General features: G+C 42.2%; 1 protein-coding gene across 1 annotated transcript in view; it reads left to right on the forward strand.

Annotated features, from left to right (window-relative positions):
• Positions 1–17,105, forward strand: part of LOC131269087 (glutamate receptor ionotropic, kainate 2) — a 126,600-nt gene that overhangs the window by 27,800 nt on the left and 81,695 nt on the right. The window contains exons 2-3 of the mRNA XM_058271405.1: positions 1,768–1,923; positions 1,992–2,086. Coding sequence (XP_058127388.1) covers positions 1,768–1,923; positions 1,992–2,086 — 251 coding nt within the window. The remainder of the gene's footprint in view (positions 1–1,767; positions 1,924–1,991; positions 2,087–17,105) is intronic.

Here is a 17,105-nt window from a genome sequence, read left to right on the forward strand (position 1 = left end):
ATGGAGTATTCACTTTCTAAATAGTGAAGTGATAGAAAAAGTTTTATAAGATAACATATTTGATATGTTATCGATTTTTTTTTCAAACATTTGCATGACTTTTTTTATTGTACTTGCATCATTTACTGACATTATATATTGTATTATTTAAATTGCGTTTAAGGATTTAAATTTAAATAGCTCAGTTTCGAGAAGTTTTCAATATTGCAAGCCATATTTTTTTCGTATTTCTGTCGAAACTTGAATTCCTTAAATGTGAATAGATGAAATGCAAAGTAAAAGAGCTATTGCCGCTGGTTTTTGAGCAAGATTTACGAGACTAGAATGTTTTTAAAAGATTAATTATTCAATGACGATAGAAAAAGCCTAACAAAAAGTATACGAAAGATAACACGCATGCACTTTGAGTCAAACAGAAAATCAGACCGAAACAACGCAGACGAAAAAAAACTTCCACGCTGTCCATCTGAATGCCCAATGTCGCCAGAAGAACACTAGTGACAATTTAAAAAATGAAAAATATAATTGTTAAATAATATCAGTTGTTTCTTTTTTGGTCTTAAGTTTTTAGCCCGTGGCCCTGCTTAAGCTCGGGGCCCGCAGCGACGGCTCAGTCCGCTTATAGGTAAATCTGGACTTGGAGCTTAATGTTAGAGATTGGTGCTTCAGGTGTCCGTCCTTTGCTCGGACTGCGCAGGTCTTTGTACTTTTGCAGGTTATTTCATTGATTGGATTGTACAGTATCTTGCTTACATTTAAAACCGAAGTATCTTGTTAGCTTGTCCGGTGTTTCAATACAGATTCTTGAACTGACCCTGGCTATTTACCATAGTGTGTGTTACTTTTGCAAAGGAATTTCACTCCTTTGGAATCACCCTTTTTTTGATCATTCTAATCAATTTTTTAAACAGTTTTCTTGTATTCACCTTCCCGGATGTCGCAAAAATTGAATCGGACAGAGATAAAAGACAGGAGATCAGTAATGAAAGAGTGTGCCAGCAACACCAGCATATTTCGCTCCCAGATTATGAATGTGCGTTGGCGATCCCGTTCTGGCCCACTTGAACAGATAGCGTGCTGGTCTCCTTCAGCAGCTCTCCCGGGAGAGCGCTGTGTGACATTGAGAGATCGCATGTTGTGTTCTCTCGCAGCAGTGCTGTAGAACGAGAGCACTTCCTCAGTGCACATAGCAAACGTTAAAACAGAATGCAGTCCTACTCTTACTTCTATCAAGGATTATCAAATTGGTACTCGGACATCGCGATCCTGTTCACTGCAAAGCATAACGAGTTGCGCCAGATCCTGCAGTAACAGGCAGTGGATTTCTACTCCTTCCTTAAGTACACTCCGACTCAACTAACTTAATGACAATTTTTATATAAAAGAATAAATCCTGTTTTCTCTGTTCATGTAATACGTAAAAGTATAAAATAAATTAAATGAAAAAATAAATTTTCAAAACAACAGTTTTTCCTTAAACGTACTAAAAAATAAAAAATAATGTAAGTTAAATGACATATGTATTTATGTATCAGTTTTTTGTTTTTGTCATTATTCGCATAGCATCGTAGATGGCGATCGAACTGAGAGCAATCTCGATGCAATGCGAATAATGACAAAACAAAAAATTGATACCTAAATACATATGTCATTTAACTTACATTATTTTTTATTTTTTAGTACGTTTAAGGAAAAACTGTTGTTTTGAAAATTTATTTTTTCATTTAATTTATTAACTAATTCTGTCTGTTTTTCGTTCATCCACAGGCGGGTTGTTTCACCCGGACGATGACCATCAAGAGATCGCCTTCCGTTACGCGGTCGAAAAAATCAACTCGGACCGGACGATCTTGCCCCGCTCGAAGCTGCTCGCTCAGATCGAGCGGATCTCACCGCAGGACAGCTTCCTGGCATCGAAGCGAGGTAATAAATAAAATCGAATGAGACTATCGAGATCATTCTGCTAAATGTGGCAATCTCTTCACTCACAGTGTGTCATCTGCTCGGGGTTGGCGTGGCCGCCATCTTTGGGCCACAGTCATCACACACCGCAAGCCATGTGCAGAGCATCTGCGACACGATGGAGGTAGGTTAATACTTCTTTTGCCAAACATATTACAGTTTAACGTCAAGAGATGTGGACCATGTAGTTGAGAATTAAAAACCACGTCACCAAACCACCGAGCTTATAAGCAGGTGTGGAGTGTCGAAGTGGTTGAATGTAACACACTCTCAATATTCGGGTAGAGGAGTTGCACGAATGTTTAATGATTTGGATACCGGATTTGGGATTACCGACAGAAGCTCTTCTCTAATCGAGGATGGTAACGCACATTGCCGTGTTTGTCGCCATCCGGTCAGCGTGTCACGCACCAAAGCGGCATTTCACCATTTGCCACCTGCCATTTCTCTTCACCAAGGACGCGCTGAAGCACGCGCCGTTTCTTAGTACGCCAGAACTTCCCCGAGGAAGGCTACAAATATTGCCCCAAGAGCGTCGGTTGTGTACGGAGCAAACACACCAACCACAGCCGTGCTGCGTGTTGGTCAAACAGGATGTGGACGTCGACGTCGGTGCGGTTATTGCGCGGGGGAAAAATAAAACCTGAACTCGTTTGTTCCATCATTCAATCGAACGCTATTTCTGGCGATTCCAGAACGTCTAGGAGTCAGCAGGGTGTAGCGTTTCAACGCTCGGACTGTCTTTTACGTCCGTAACCGACCTCCAATCAGCTCTGATTCGCACAAAAACGCACGCAACCTCTCGCCCAGAGCATTGTCAGTTTCTGCAGCGCCTTGAGTGTGTTTATTTAGGCTTAGTCGAGCAATTTGTAGCCTTCGTTGGGGTGTTGTGGAATTTCTGGTACTCCCAGATGCCAGATGCCGGTGTCGGGCAGGATTGTTCGCTGATTCCGAAACTCAATAACCATTTGGGCTGTATTGTTCGCCCCCGGTTGGAAGCTCCTGACTGAGGTATTTCGTCCGTACGCCTACAAACTCCAAAGACGACCTTCTTCAAATGGAATGAAGTCAAATTCTGGATCGTCCCGCCTCAGGTGTGATCGAACCAACGTTTGTCCGAGATTTATTTGAGTCGGTTGCAGGTGCTACCCGCCTTGGACTAAATTCCTAGCGACCTTGAACCGTTTCCGGTAAGCGAATGCGCCAGAGGCCACCATACGCGAAATCTCGGATGTCGTGGTTACGTGCTTCTACGAGGAGAAGTGATGCAACTTATGCAGCAAACAAGAACTCCTGTATTGGTAGTGTACTAATAAGACAGCTGGAGGTATTCTAACCCCTCGACTCCACAGTCCCAAAGTACCCTAAGTACCCCCTCTCCTATGTCAGCAGTTTTGGATCGCTCTGCAGCTGGAGATAATTTCCAGCGCCATTCCGATTCCATGGCTCCGTACCGTGTACCGCACCTCGTCTGGGGTTTGTTGGTGAACCTTCGCTTCCTCGTAAAAGCGCGCCCGGCTGTGGCTCGGAGGACTCCCAACAATTTGCATATCAATAAATTCTCCCGAGCTGTTCCTTATCAGCGTCGTCGAAGGCTGGCGGGTGGTTACGTTCCATGTCTTGGGACTAGTGGGAATCTATCCACCTTTAACCTTGAAGGCACACAATATTACAATATTATTTTATAGAAAATCGTACAACAAACTCGCCTACAAAATGTTGCTCTTGTTGAAGTGAAAGCACTGAGAAAACATTTACCTCTGATTCCCATTAACTTTCCCGACATAATTGATTCGTGGCAATCGGCTAGAACTGCCCGACGTTTGACTTGTGGAATTTCGTTTCGTGCCGGATGCCAAAACTTTACTCCTCAGAGTTCACCCTAGCGACAAGGGAAGCGAATGAAACCCGCGGCGGGTGAGGCTCGCTTCCGATAAGGCAATATATAGCCCGAAATAGCAAAGCATCTCGGACGGAAGCAGCGCACTCCGGCCGTCCGGTGTCGTGCCAGAATGCAGCTTGCGAGCCGACGGTCGCAGCTGTCGAATGGAATGGCAATCATAATCGGCTTACCGACCTCCCGGTTTGTCTATCCGCGGAGCCAGGCCTCGGCTGGGGAAGCATCGGCATCGACGGGTATTTGCCGACCCGAGTGGGAAAACTAGAACTTGGAAGGCGAGCGATTCTGCACAACTTTCGCGAGCACAGTCACGATGCAATTCTGGCGTGACCTCGAGTGCTTGCAGCAGGAAGGAGTTGGACAGCGTGGAGAACAACTAGAGACTGCTGAGAGAAATGGAAAGAAAATGGCTTCCAGGGGCGGGATAAAGTTTTTGGCGCGGGCTGCATCGTGGTGCATTGGGAATATTCCATTTGCCCACCATCGAGCTCGAGGCTCTATCGTTCGAGCTGACCGTGAGCTGATTTCCCGCCTGGGACTCGAACTTTGGTCCTGGATATACAGCTTCTCCGGGGATAAAATCAAACTCGCAATCGGGACTCGCTTTTCGAAGGAAAAAGGGAACGAATACTAAAGAGATAGTAACTGTGTCGAGTGAATGGAAGAGTGAGCGAATGAAGGGTGGGAAAGGAAGGTGAAAGTAAATTACAGTAAATTAGCCATGAAATCAAGTCTACGATCCTGCCCGGAAAAGCCGGATGCCAATGTATTTTCCCTCCGTTGCTCGGCTCGTATCCCGATAGTCATCATCATCATCGGAAGGCAAATCCGGTCCTTCGCAAAGAGAAGGTAGCAGACCCCCTTTCCTCCGGTTCATTTCTTCAGGCTTCCCTTGTCTCTTTCGTTGCGTTGAAAAAAGGGTTGGTCGAGACTAATAAAGTCCTCGGTGAAAAGTGTGTGACATCTTTCGTGCACCCAATCCACCATCCTGTTTTACAATTGGATTTTTCCGGCATACGGAGTGGTTTCTCGTTATCTTCCATTAACAAAAGACGAACACACAAACACACACATCGTCAACAAATGATAACTTCGTCGTACCGGAAGCGAAATGGGAGAAAAAAGAAAGACTTAACCGAACAAGAACAACGGAGTGAGATTTAAAACTACCGCACGAAAACAAACTGAACAGGAAAATCAACATCAAACCAAAACATAAACTCACCAGCGCAAACTTCTTAACTCTACCTCTGTTTCCTGTTTTCTTTTTTGTGTTTTTGTTCAACCTCTCGTTAATTCAGCCTTGCTCCTGCTCCGTTTTTTCCCCTCTGTATTACCTTTCACTGATTAAATGTCTTTATGGTGAAAAACGGGCTGGAAGACGGTAAAAGAAAACCGAAACCTCAGCGCTCGGGGAAGGGGCACTTTCAAATCGGCTTTCGGGTTTTCCTTCCCCTTTTTACGGTTCCCGAAAATAACAAAAAAACATTCCACCGACAAACTGCGGCAGTCGGAGACATTTCCACCGACTTGGCATGCATAATTAACTGATCAGGAAACGCAGGAACCCCCCCGGGAGTCCGGGTCTTAGAAGCTCCCCGGCGCACGTGGCGGCCCACGGATTGGACCTTTTCGGGGGCAGAATGTTGCACTCCGCTTCCGCGTCCGTTTTTCCCGTGTACTTTCGGGTGCCTCGCGTCGCTTGAGAAAAACTTTCCCCTACTGGTGTCGGTGTCTCGTGATCTTTAGTGCTACCATTTTGGTGCCCTTCTCCATCCTTGCGCCTTGAAAACACGGCTTTGAGGAGTTTTTCACACCACGCGTTTTTATTCTGCTACCATTTTACGTTCCATTTTTGTTTTGCCCGAGAATACATTCTTCATTTCCTCCGAAGGCGAGCTGGAACTCGAAGGGACCCGGAAAGTTCGGCAAAAACCCGGAAAACATAACATCAAATGAAAAATATTTGGTCAGACAGTCAGTCGACGATGGCTAATAGGCAGACTTTTTAATTAGTTTCTCTGTTTTAACGGCCAACGCGTCCGTCCACCGTTCTAGCGCTTTGGTCGCGTTCAAACGTGTGTGTGCGTTTGTTAGTATTTTTCGTTAGACCACAGATTTTTCAAAGGACGAGTTTTTCGTAGGCTTCACTTTCTACTACAGAAACCCCCAGTTTCCCAGTTTGGGATGTTTTCTGTTTTCATTTTGGACTAATTTTTAAATATGGTATGGTTTCAACTTGATTTGTTGAATCTTTCTACATTTACACCAGTTTGAGTTAAGAGTTATACTATCTAGTCTGCTATACACCGTATTTTCGTGCTTGTATAAAATCATGGTTATATAACATTTCTTGTTTTCAAAGATAATGTTTCAATGTAAATGTTTCTTCTGATTGAAAAACGGTTTGCATCATCTTTATTATCTCTGCTAATTACTTTACTTATCTCTGAACTTTCATTTTATTTATTCAACTATTCTTTTCAGTGAGTTTGTGATTTACAAAACCTATTCGAATTCTAATAAATATCACATTTTTTAATTTTCTAATGTTAGTAAAATGTTCACTCATTGTACATCTGTTTTAAATTTTACATTTAATTTCGACATTATGCAAACCGTAGTTGTTTATACGTCAGATTTAAAATACCTAAGGGATCAAAAGCTAAGAGTTAGAAATGAAAAAGGTGAATGAGAAAGCCCTTAAGATGATCGATGAAAAAAAAACGAGTTGAACAAGAAAAACACTGCAAAACAGTTAAAGTTAGTTTTAAAAGAACCTTTGTGTGTTGTGGTGTTATGAATCTGATTAAGCAACGCTTTGTAAATGCCATATTTGAACCGATTAGTAAAAAAGTTTCACACGATTGTTTACTGTCATACTTAAGTAAATACCCGGGTTGGGTTTTTACTTTCATACATAGCTCCAACGAACTCTGCTTACTGCATTAAAAAATCAAAGCCGACATTGTGGGCACAGGCGAACACAACTGCGCCAGTTTCGGGTGTTAATCCAACCAACCAACATAGGCTGTCTTCGGCACGTAACCACATCGACATGGATCGCCCATAAGCCGGTTGCGAAGCTCGCCTTACCGCAAAGCAGCCGTGCTGTGTTTGTCCCTCCGGTGCTCAATCTCTCCATCGTAAGCTATCGTCTTGTACTCTCGGTGAACCGCAGCTCTGGCCGATGTTCCGACCCGACGTCAAGAGTGCAAATCAACCCTGGCCAAAAGAATTCAACCGCACACACACACACACATACACTAGAAAAAAGTGAGAAAGGGCCAAGCACCGGGTTCGGATTTCGGCCAAGGAGCAAATCCAAACGGTCCAGCAGCTTTGCTCGAAAGCTTACATCGCAACCTGATGTGGTATTCTTTTGGAGACTGGCTTATTTCACCTCGTTTTCGTTCGTTTGTCGCTCCCTTGTTCAGCACTTTTTCGCACCCTTACCACCCCTCCACACATACACACACACACACACACACACACACACGAGCAGCGAGTCGAGAAATTTGAACCCACAGTGTTACCCTTTCTTTCCTGCATCGATGCGAGCAATCACAGTCTCTGCTGGCTCGACCACATTGGAAATCGGGCATTTTTTTTCTCTGCCTTCTCCCAATACCCAAACACACTCACACACACACACACACACACACACACACACATCTAGAGATTAATCCAAGAGCTTAGTTACACTGCTGCCCGAACCAGCAGCTAGGTCGGTGGCTAGTTTCAACGTTTTTTTTTTCTGAAGGAAATGTTCTTCTGGTTTTGGTCGCTTTCGGTTCCCAACTCCCGACACTTCGTTTCTCCCAACAACGGTCAGGTGGGCAGCGACTGTCAAACTGTAACAGTTTAACTAGTAGCCTATGCTTAGTTTTTCTCGGAGCTCGCTAAGCCAGAGCGGTTGGTCGAGTGTTATCAAGCGAAAAAATTAGTAGAAAAGACTCTTAAACGTAAAAGAAATAAACCGTGATAGATAGTTATTTATTTATATTTTATATTTAGAATATATACATTTTATGTATTATGTATAAAGCCATATAGGGTTTAAACCCCTGCTGGGTTTCCTAATCAACAACAAAAAAACATCCAGCTCAAAAAACAATCAATAGCTTCGTAAAATCAGGAAGCAGCTTTTCCAACTCTACAACCCTGGGAAAAATAAAAGATAGTTTAATTAACAAAACACTTACCATGTGAAAATAGATTTATAAAACAATTTCGGTACAGCACTGGGCATGGGCATTATTAATCAGGCCCAATATTCAAGACCTTCAGTCAAGATCCACTCTGCAATAGGAGAGCAACAGGAATGGCGAATTTCTTTTACATTGCCTTCTCGAGTAACAAACTCATATAAATAAGCATAAACATAAGACAAAATTATAAAATTGAACTTTTAATCACTCCATATTTCTTAAGTTTAGAGTAATATTAAGTTCTTTCAGTACCAATGGCATAAAACAACCAAAACACAATGTAGATGCGAAAACAGAACGGTACATTTGGTAGTTACTATAATATCAAATTCAAGATTAATTTGCAATCGAACAGTTGTGATATCTATGGATCAAAACATTACAATCCAAGGAACAAGGTTGCAAGATTTATACTTATACAGGTATTCTATAGAATTCAACAACATTCTTTAACGAATGACAGGTTAGAACGAGATAAGTTTTACAATAATAGGTTATTTTTACAGTTTTTCATAGAAATCAATGCTAGGAACCATAACCAAATAATATAAGGATAGTCCGGTATATAATCAGAATTGAAGAAGTTTGAAACAAGCATGTGCATCAAAACAACCAGGTTTTGGAATATATCAAGTACTAGGATTAAAAGAATGCGTTGTAAAACCTCAACAGTTTCATCTATCGGATATCGAGCAATGCGTTTTTGACATTTCTTGTTGGATGTTGCCATACATATAAAAGCGCTGCATACGATTCCAAATGAAAATAATTATTCATTCTGAAACGTAGTAGCGAGTACTTATAGCTGTAAGGAAAGGAGCTTTCATGAAAACTTTATGGATGCAACCATGTTTTAATATAGGCCTTTGGTATGTTTTGGTTTGAAAGGAGTGTTTATTTATTCGAGTTTTAACTTTTCTTGTTTTTTGCAATCAGCTCACTTTGTTCAATAATAAACGAAGTGATTTTTCCCTTTTACAATTACTGTTTTTGACATGTTTTACATCCTGCTGTCAAAAAGAAAACAAAACGCAACTTCTCGTTCATTCTTTATATTAATCAGCCGAAACGGGGAAAAGCCTCACGGTTCTCAATTTATTTGTTCGTGCAAATTGATGGAAAAGTACACCCAGCTACAGGGAGAACAACACTGGCCTGTCCCTACCGTTGTTTACATGTATCGAACGCCTCCACGCAATTTGTCGACACACCAAAAAAAAAAAGAAGAAAACAAACTAGTCCATTTTCGCAGGTATAATGTTGCCAACCGAAAGGGAAGGGCGAAAACCATCGAAAATTGGCCTTTTTTTGTATCTGGTAGGTCTGGCAGCACGGTTTCGTCGTCGACGGGAAACTCGAGCGATTTATTTTTCCGCCACCGAAAAGCACCCCTTTCTTTTCGCCCAACCGCCCGGTTTCGGAAAAAACGCAGGCTCGATGGTGGAGAAAACAATGTGCCCGGGTTCCACCGTGGGCACTAATTGAACCCATTAGTGACCGGGTGACTTTCCAACCTCCCCTTCTCCCTCCCTCCCCTGCCACCCGCGCCACAAGGGGCTGCTGCGCTTTTGGGCGACTAATGGAGGAAAATGAAAAGTTCCAGTGGCGGTTTGCTTTCGGTCCCTCCGGACCGGTGCTGATCCGATCGTGGCTGCTCGGGAGCGCATTTTTTCCACTCGACGGGAGAAATTAAAAATTGCAATTACCGACCCGGTAAAGAAGTCGGGGCACATTGTTAAAATCGTACTGTTAATGGCACGACCAGCCACATTAAGTAAGATGTAAAAGAAAATAAATTCATCAACTGAAAATCACAACAGCGAGCGGCGGAGGAAATTGCATTTTAAATACTGAACTGGGAAAGGATGGTGGGAAGGTGGCACGAATAATTCAGATTTCATTTTCAGGGGGAATGAAACTTAAAGGGGATCATATAGATTTGAGACATAACTTGCTGCAAAAAAATCAAGGGATGAGAAACTCAGGTTAAGGGATACGAACCAAAATATTAAAATAGTAACAATAATAACAATAATAAGGAAAGGAATGTAGCGGAAAATATGGCTCGAGAAAATCCACTCGTGACGTGGCCCGGTAATATGTTTCGTGCTTCGCTGGCGGAAATGCTGCCGCAGTAGACGTCGGAGAAATGGGTATGCTTTTAGTATGTTTCTCTCTCTGTCGTTCTCTATCTACCTTCCTTTCATTTTCTTTTTCTCTCTTTAATTTTTTTCTCTCTGCACATTTTCTATCCTTTGCGAAGCTGCACTCCTTTAGAGACTTGCTTTTCCTTTTTTGTTTCACTTTTTCTTCCATGTTGCTCTTTCCACCAACCTGACCGCCGGGATTGGGTTTTTTTTTCTCTTCACTCTTTATATTGTGCACCTCAAAGACTCGAGAGAACGTTTTTCTTGGTCTGATTTTCCTTTTTCACACCCTCCCTCTCATCCTTCCTCATGACCCCGATACTTTCCGCTCTGTTTCTGACATGTTTTTTGGCTTCTTCAAAAAATCCAGACCTACGAAGCGCAACGATTGTGTCTTCTGCAGCGCTGTGCGCTTGTGTAGGGCTTGGCGCTGTTGTTACGCTTGCCACCCGCTGGCCAGATTTTTCCGACCCCCACCCCCCTCCCCCTCGTCGTGCCGGCTCGTCGTTTTCCATTCTTTTCTCGTGCTCCCCGCGGTGACGCTTGTGGGAAAACCGTGTGCTATAAAATATATTCAAAACTTCCCGCCAGCTGAAGCCACCGCTCGTTAGTATGGTTTTGGTCCTTTTTTTTCTCATTCCACTGACACACACACACACATAGGCGAGTGGGGATTTGCCCACAGTTGGGAAAATCATTCCGTGCGGTGGCAAAGGACGTCAAAAAAAAACGGCCATTCCGTCACATTGTGGCCGGTCCCACGACAACAGTCTTCTTGGTGGAAAATGGGCTACAGCTTTTTGCCGCAGGAATGGAGCGAATATTCGAAACACCGGCGTGCGCGCTGCGTAGCTGCAGCGTGCTGTCAATCCGAGCCATCTTCCGGTGGCATTCATTTTTTTCCTAAATTGTGTTGCAATGCCTCGACGGCCTCTTAGATAGTGATGTTTCCGCTGGCTATTTCTTCGGAATCGACTGCGCCTTTGTCATCAGTTTGTAAAAAGTTTTTCTCATCCGATTCGTTTTTATTACCGCCATAAAAGTCACAAACAAGATTGATAAACTTCGAAACTGCTATAAACATTCATTGTGGACGTACAGTTTGCATTCAGCTTCGTTGCTGGATATTTTGTTGATAATTTTAGATTGCTTCCGAGAGCTAAACAATTCTTCATAACGGCTATCTTCTTCATAACGAGCAATCTAGTTTTAAGGTGTAGAGTATAAAAGTTCCTACTAACGATTAGTTAAAGCACAAACACCTGCTTAGTAATTCGAAAACACGCGCACATTAAACGGATTTCGTCAAACAACCCAACGTGTAGGTTATATTGAAGTAAAATTGAATGTTAAACAAGAAATAAGCAACTGAACTCATAAAGAATAAACACGACTGATCAAATAACAACTCAGTGTGTTAATTTTGACAGTCACATTAAAAACCAATGCTAATTGTGATCATCTCAGTAACATCATGGAGCGGTAACAGCCTGCTTGAAAGTTTTGATACCGTAAAGTAGAGGATTTCAACCTGAAATCAAACCGACAGATTGTAATTATTTATTTATTTACAGAGATGTTTAAAAGGGACTATTCAGTCTAACTGTGCTCAAAACTAATGTTTACAATCTTGATCATGAATAAAAAAAATCACAAACTAAACGCATTTCCATAAACAACAAACATAAAGGTTTAAGACTGGCAGTTTCAAATTTAAATGCAGGAAAATAAAGAGGATACTTTAATTTAAATTTGCAAATCATAGCAAAATTATCATGGTGGGGCTTTTTCGTGTATTGCTCTTTAGGTTTTATCTTACGTTCAAATGAAAAGAAAGAGTTGAGGAACAAGTGTGGTCCCGGTAGAATAAAATAAGTAATAGAATAAGTTCATTCATCTAATGTGAATTTTACGGCTCTGCTATAAGATTGAACAAGAAAAAAAATATAACACGAGCTATGCCATTGAAATCATTAAACATTTCCCAAAAAGGTGTTAACATTCTCAATACAAAGACTCAACTTAATTGGATTCATGTTACTTGCTTTCTAATTGTACAAGCAAAAATTAAAACATTTACAGCTATAAATGTTTGACTAAACACCTCCGATTTCCAGTATGGTACTGTCTCTTGTTCAGTATTAAAATTAAATTAACTGAACTTTGTTCATACTACATTATGCTTCTACACTGTACACCTGATTAACTATCGATGTTTTATTTTGAGCAATATGTTGTAAAATGTATTCCAACAAAACACATGTTAATTTGGAGTTGAAAGCACATTTATCAAAATTTCTTCAGACGCTTTATTTTGTGTTGAAATTGTGAATACTTATGAAATATCTAGTTAAGATAAATAACTCGAGTTAACAAAGCACTGATCCAAGTTTCACAATTTTAAAGAATGCGTTTTAATAAGTGATCTTCGAAACTTTCGTTTTAATAACAGTCTGACGGGTTTTATGCTGTTTTATTATTTTTTTGACAGTAGAAGAGAGTTTTGCGAGTCTATCAAAATTTTAGATTACGAAAAGTAAATGTGTCTAGCTTAATAGAGGAATTTTGCGAAATGCTTCGTTGTTTAGCATCTTACAGTAAATGCTTATGAAAGCGTTCTACGTACTTTCCGAAGCAACAGGCCCCAGAGCTGCTCATAGCTTAAGCGGGGTACTAAACATGAGTGTCGCAACTAGTAGAGGTTGAAATGGGTTTGTAAGGTGAAAAGAAAAGCCATCTTCATCCTTCAATTGATTCGCTGATTGAAGGATCTAGTGGGCCTGTGGTACCGAGTTATCCTTTAACCGTCCCTCGTGAACGTCGGCCATCTTTGGAGTGGCCAGCTGTAGCCTTTTAAGAGCGTCATAAACTCCGCCGGCTGGTAGAATAGGCGGTCAAATAATAATAGCGAGCCGTCGCCAAACAACGCCGTTTCCTATCGATGGAACGAACGCAAACGATCCCTTAAGTGCCGGCGGGTCGAAAATGATCATCTTAGCCGTAATCCGTCCCATCGGGACGCGGGATGGGTGTTGGCCGTCCTCGTAAACACACTGCTCCTTCAGTCGGTCACTTGTCCGGCAGGGGTTAATTAATACGACCCCGAGAGCTTTTTGTGGAACGGTTTTTCTTTCTCCTCTTCCGGCGTCAGCTTAGGTATTTTTCTACCCAGTTTGTTTCGCCGGAGCGCCGAGTTTTCCGATGGTGGGAACCCACCGACGCTTTCCCGTCGGTTTTTGCGGAGTGTTTTGCTCCATCGTTTGTTTGTTTTGTATCGAACCTATTATCGTTTCCTAAAGACCGGTCGGTCGGAACCCCGTGCTCTTCATAAATCGCTTCGTCCATGCCGTACCCTCCGGTTTGCCGTCCCCTTCCCCGGCGCACTGTTTGATCATTCACCTCGCACTCCACTCGATGGGAACTCATCTCATTTTAACAAATAAACAAATCCCACGGTTCACGGCTGTCCAGCCAATCTTCATTTAGTTTTATTTCATCCCCATCCAGCCGGGGACGCATCGATCGGGCAGCGTGTATCGGTGTTGGTGGCCCGGGCGCCTAGAAATAAAATCAATTGCAATCGCACGTCCCATCGAATTCGGCTTTGTAAAATGGTAAAGGAAGCGTAGAAAAGATGAGAGCCCAGTATAAACAGATTATTTTCTGTTTGGCGAAGGGAAAAGTGTGGACCCGAAAAACCGGCCCGACCGGGGATGAAAGGATGATAAAAAGCCTACCTCGACCATTTTCGGCCATCAGGGTTTTCCACTTCTATCCCCCACCACTCTATAATGAATTCTAGCACAAAGCACATCCCCGTTCGGCTGGAAAGAGATGTGAGGAAGCTCTTGGGTGAGCTGGAGCTGGAGCCTGAATGAATGCTTAGATTGTAAACAATATAAATTACCATCGTGACGTTCCCGGTTCGGTGCAATTTAAAAAGTCTCCTCGGTGGGAGGGGGGGAGGTTTGTTTGTTTCCTTTATTTGTGGTCCAACCATGATACTTTCTGCTTCGGTGATAAAAATGGGAGCGGTTCAAGGATTGATAGCTGCTCCGGGGGGATGTGGAGGCTTGCGAAGATTGAGCGCTTCGGGAAATCTGCTGCCTGAGCGACCAGAGTCCATCCATCTTTCGGTTGACAAAATTGGATTGTTACATACAACGAGAAGCTTTTGTTTGCGGCATTTTTCCACTCTGATTGTGTTTGTTATATGAAAACCTAGCTACTGTTTTGTTTTCGTTTGTCTAGAGCTAGAAGTAAATGTTAGTTAGACAAACTATAGATTTAAAAGCTTGCGTTTTAGGTTGTTGAGTGTGTTAAATGTGTGTAAGAGATGATTCTTCGAATCATTGTTTCTTCTCTTCCTGAATTTTTTACTGCGAAAATCAGTTCTTTGGAGTTGTTACGGCACATTCTATAGCTTTACACTTTAAAACGGTGAGCTGAAATTGATTTGCTAACACTTGTCATATTACTTCTCTTTCGAATACTTTTCCCATCTTCATGATGTTTCGTTCCAGCAAAGTTGTATGCCGCATGTTTTAACGAAAATTACAAAAATAATTATGGATAAACAACAACATTAAACCAGTGATAGCAATTATCATGAATGGAAACCAGCTTCCACAACACTTTAGCTGAAGAAATGGTAAAGATATCTATCTGTCCGATTGTCCGTTTGAATAACAACATTTTAGGTTTTGTTTTTCTATTTTTCTATTTTGCATTTACGTAATATGAAGGTGCACAAAGATTATGCATTAATAAAACTAACTGTGGATATGGTATGTCACTCCACAATTGTCCGCAATGCCGGACAACTAATCTTTTTCATTTGTCCAAATTCCCCGTTGACTCTATGAATGTCAGTTTAAATTTTTTATAATATATTCATTCCATACCGCACATTGTTCCGCATTCAAGTTTCGTATTGTTTTGTTGGTGAATGTTTTTTAAGAGATTGTTCGTTTTCTGAATTGGATTTTTTGAATTATTCCTGTAGTTCAGCAATTAAGAAGTTGGTAAATCCACGATCGAGTACAATCTTTTGCTGCCCAACCATAGTTTTGTTGAAAAAAATGGGATTGTTGTGCGAAACGAAAAGCCTTGGTTAGCTGTCTTTTGTCACCTTGCTCAAGTTTATTATTTGAAATCCTTTTATTTTGCTTTCAACTGCCATTTGGCTTTAACTTGAATTGAATGTTATTCAATTTACCTTTTACTTCAAAATCAGATATTTTAGTTTATTTTGTTCTTCACACTGTTAAGTTTACAGCCATTTTTAAGTACTTACTTTGTTGGGAGAGTCGAATGAAGAGTGTTTCAACGTTCAAAATTGTGAGCGATAACCGTATCGTCTGAATACTTGCAGTTCGTTGTATTCCATTTTCGGAGAAACATTGTTTCGTTAGCTTTCATATTTTGCAGTTTATTTTTTCCCCTCTAGAGACCAATCTGCATGTGAACGCAAAGCACCCTTCCATGTACCGTTGGAAAAAGACCAGTGATATGTATTTCCCTCCCGGAATGCGAATCGCTTTCCCACGGTTATATCGTTGACGTTAGACAAGCTCGGCCACATACCGGATGAGTGCATTGTGTGACTCGAAAGGAAGGATGATTGTATGCAAATGTGTGCGTGTGTATGTACGTGTGAGGGCTTTGTTTATTTCCAACCGGTGGACCACTTTCTAGCTATGTTTGAGTATGGCAAAGTGTGCTAGCCATCCTTCGCCTCCTCCAGCTATCCAGGTCCTCATTCTTGTTTGGCGAGAATGGTCACATGGAGGAAAACTCGCAGGCCACCCATCGATGGTGCCGAACCACGAAGGTTTTAGTTTCACGCTGGGCAAAACTCCCCCCCCCACCGGGTGGGTAAAACGGTTCGCTTCAGCTCGGGACAATTTCTGCGGGCACGTTGTCGCGTCCCGGGCGACAATTGCGATAACGACGGCGAATGACTGGTGACGGGCGACAGTCAATTTGAATGCATATTATTTCCATCACCACCGTCGCCACCACCAACCAGCAACAAACGCCGTTAGCAACTGTATTGACATGAGAGAGAGAGAGAGAGAAAAAAAACCCGGGCGGGCGAAGAAAAGGAGCACACGGCTGGAAAAAAAAAACAATAGCAACCAAACAAAGCAGGAAATTGTCTTTTTGAATGAAGACTAGAACGATATGGAAAAAGACAAAGCAAACAGAAGAATAAAAATAAACTTTCCACTAGCAAGTGCTTAGAGTTAAAAGCGAAACACAAACAATGGCAACGGGGGAAAAAAAAAACCGGCGAGCGATAAGGATGGGAAAACTGAGCATACTGAATTGCAGCGGTGTTAAAGTGACAAGTGCCACTAGGTGTGTGTGTAACGAGGGGTGCGCGGGTCAAGAAAATCGTACCTAGAACGGGAAACCGTGAATGTTCAGCTGTTCAGAATCATCGCAGCAATAGCACAACAAAGGAAGCAATAATAGAAGAACAATAGAGCGAACAGTGTCGGAATCGGGGGGGTTGGGAAAAAAGTCAACCATTTCAAAATGGCAGCTTGTTTGCCTCTGTGTGTGTGTGTGTGCGCCTCGCCGCATTCAGCTCGTGTTAAATCGACTTTTACGCCACTGACAACGGCGTTAGTTTTTCCATCGTTTTCCAGCAAAACATTCGGGAACCCACGGGGTTTTTCCCAGCGAACACGGGAATCCACTTCCGGGATGGTGCCACTTTTTGGCCGGTTCATCCCCGGGTTGCAGTCGAAAAGCGTCTGTTTCGGGGTAGAGCAACAACGCTGACACCTTCTGGTGCTTTGGTGAAAATAAAAGAGGAAGAACTGATAACATCCGTTCCATTGCAGACACTTGCGTTTATCTCTTTTTCAGCGCAAA

The sequence above is a fragment of the Anopheles coustani genome, chromosome X (assembly GCF_943734705.1).
Source record: "Anopheles coustani chromosome X, idAnoCousDA_361_x.2, whole genome shotgun sequence".
Taxonomy (NCBI): domain Eukaryota; kingdom Metazoa; phylum Arthropoda; class Insecta; order Diptera; family Culicidae; genus Anopheles; species Anopheles coustani.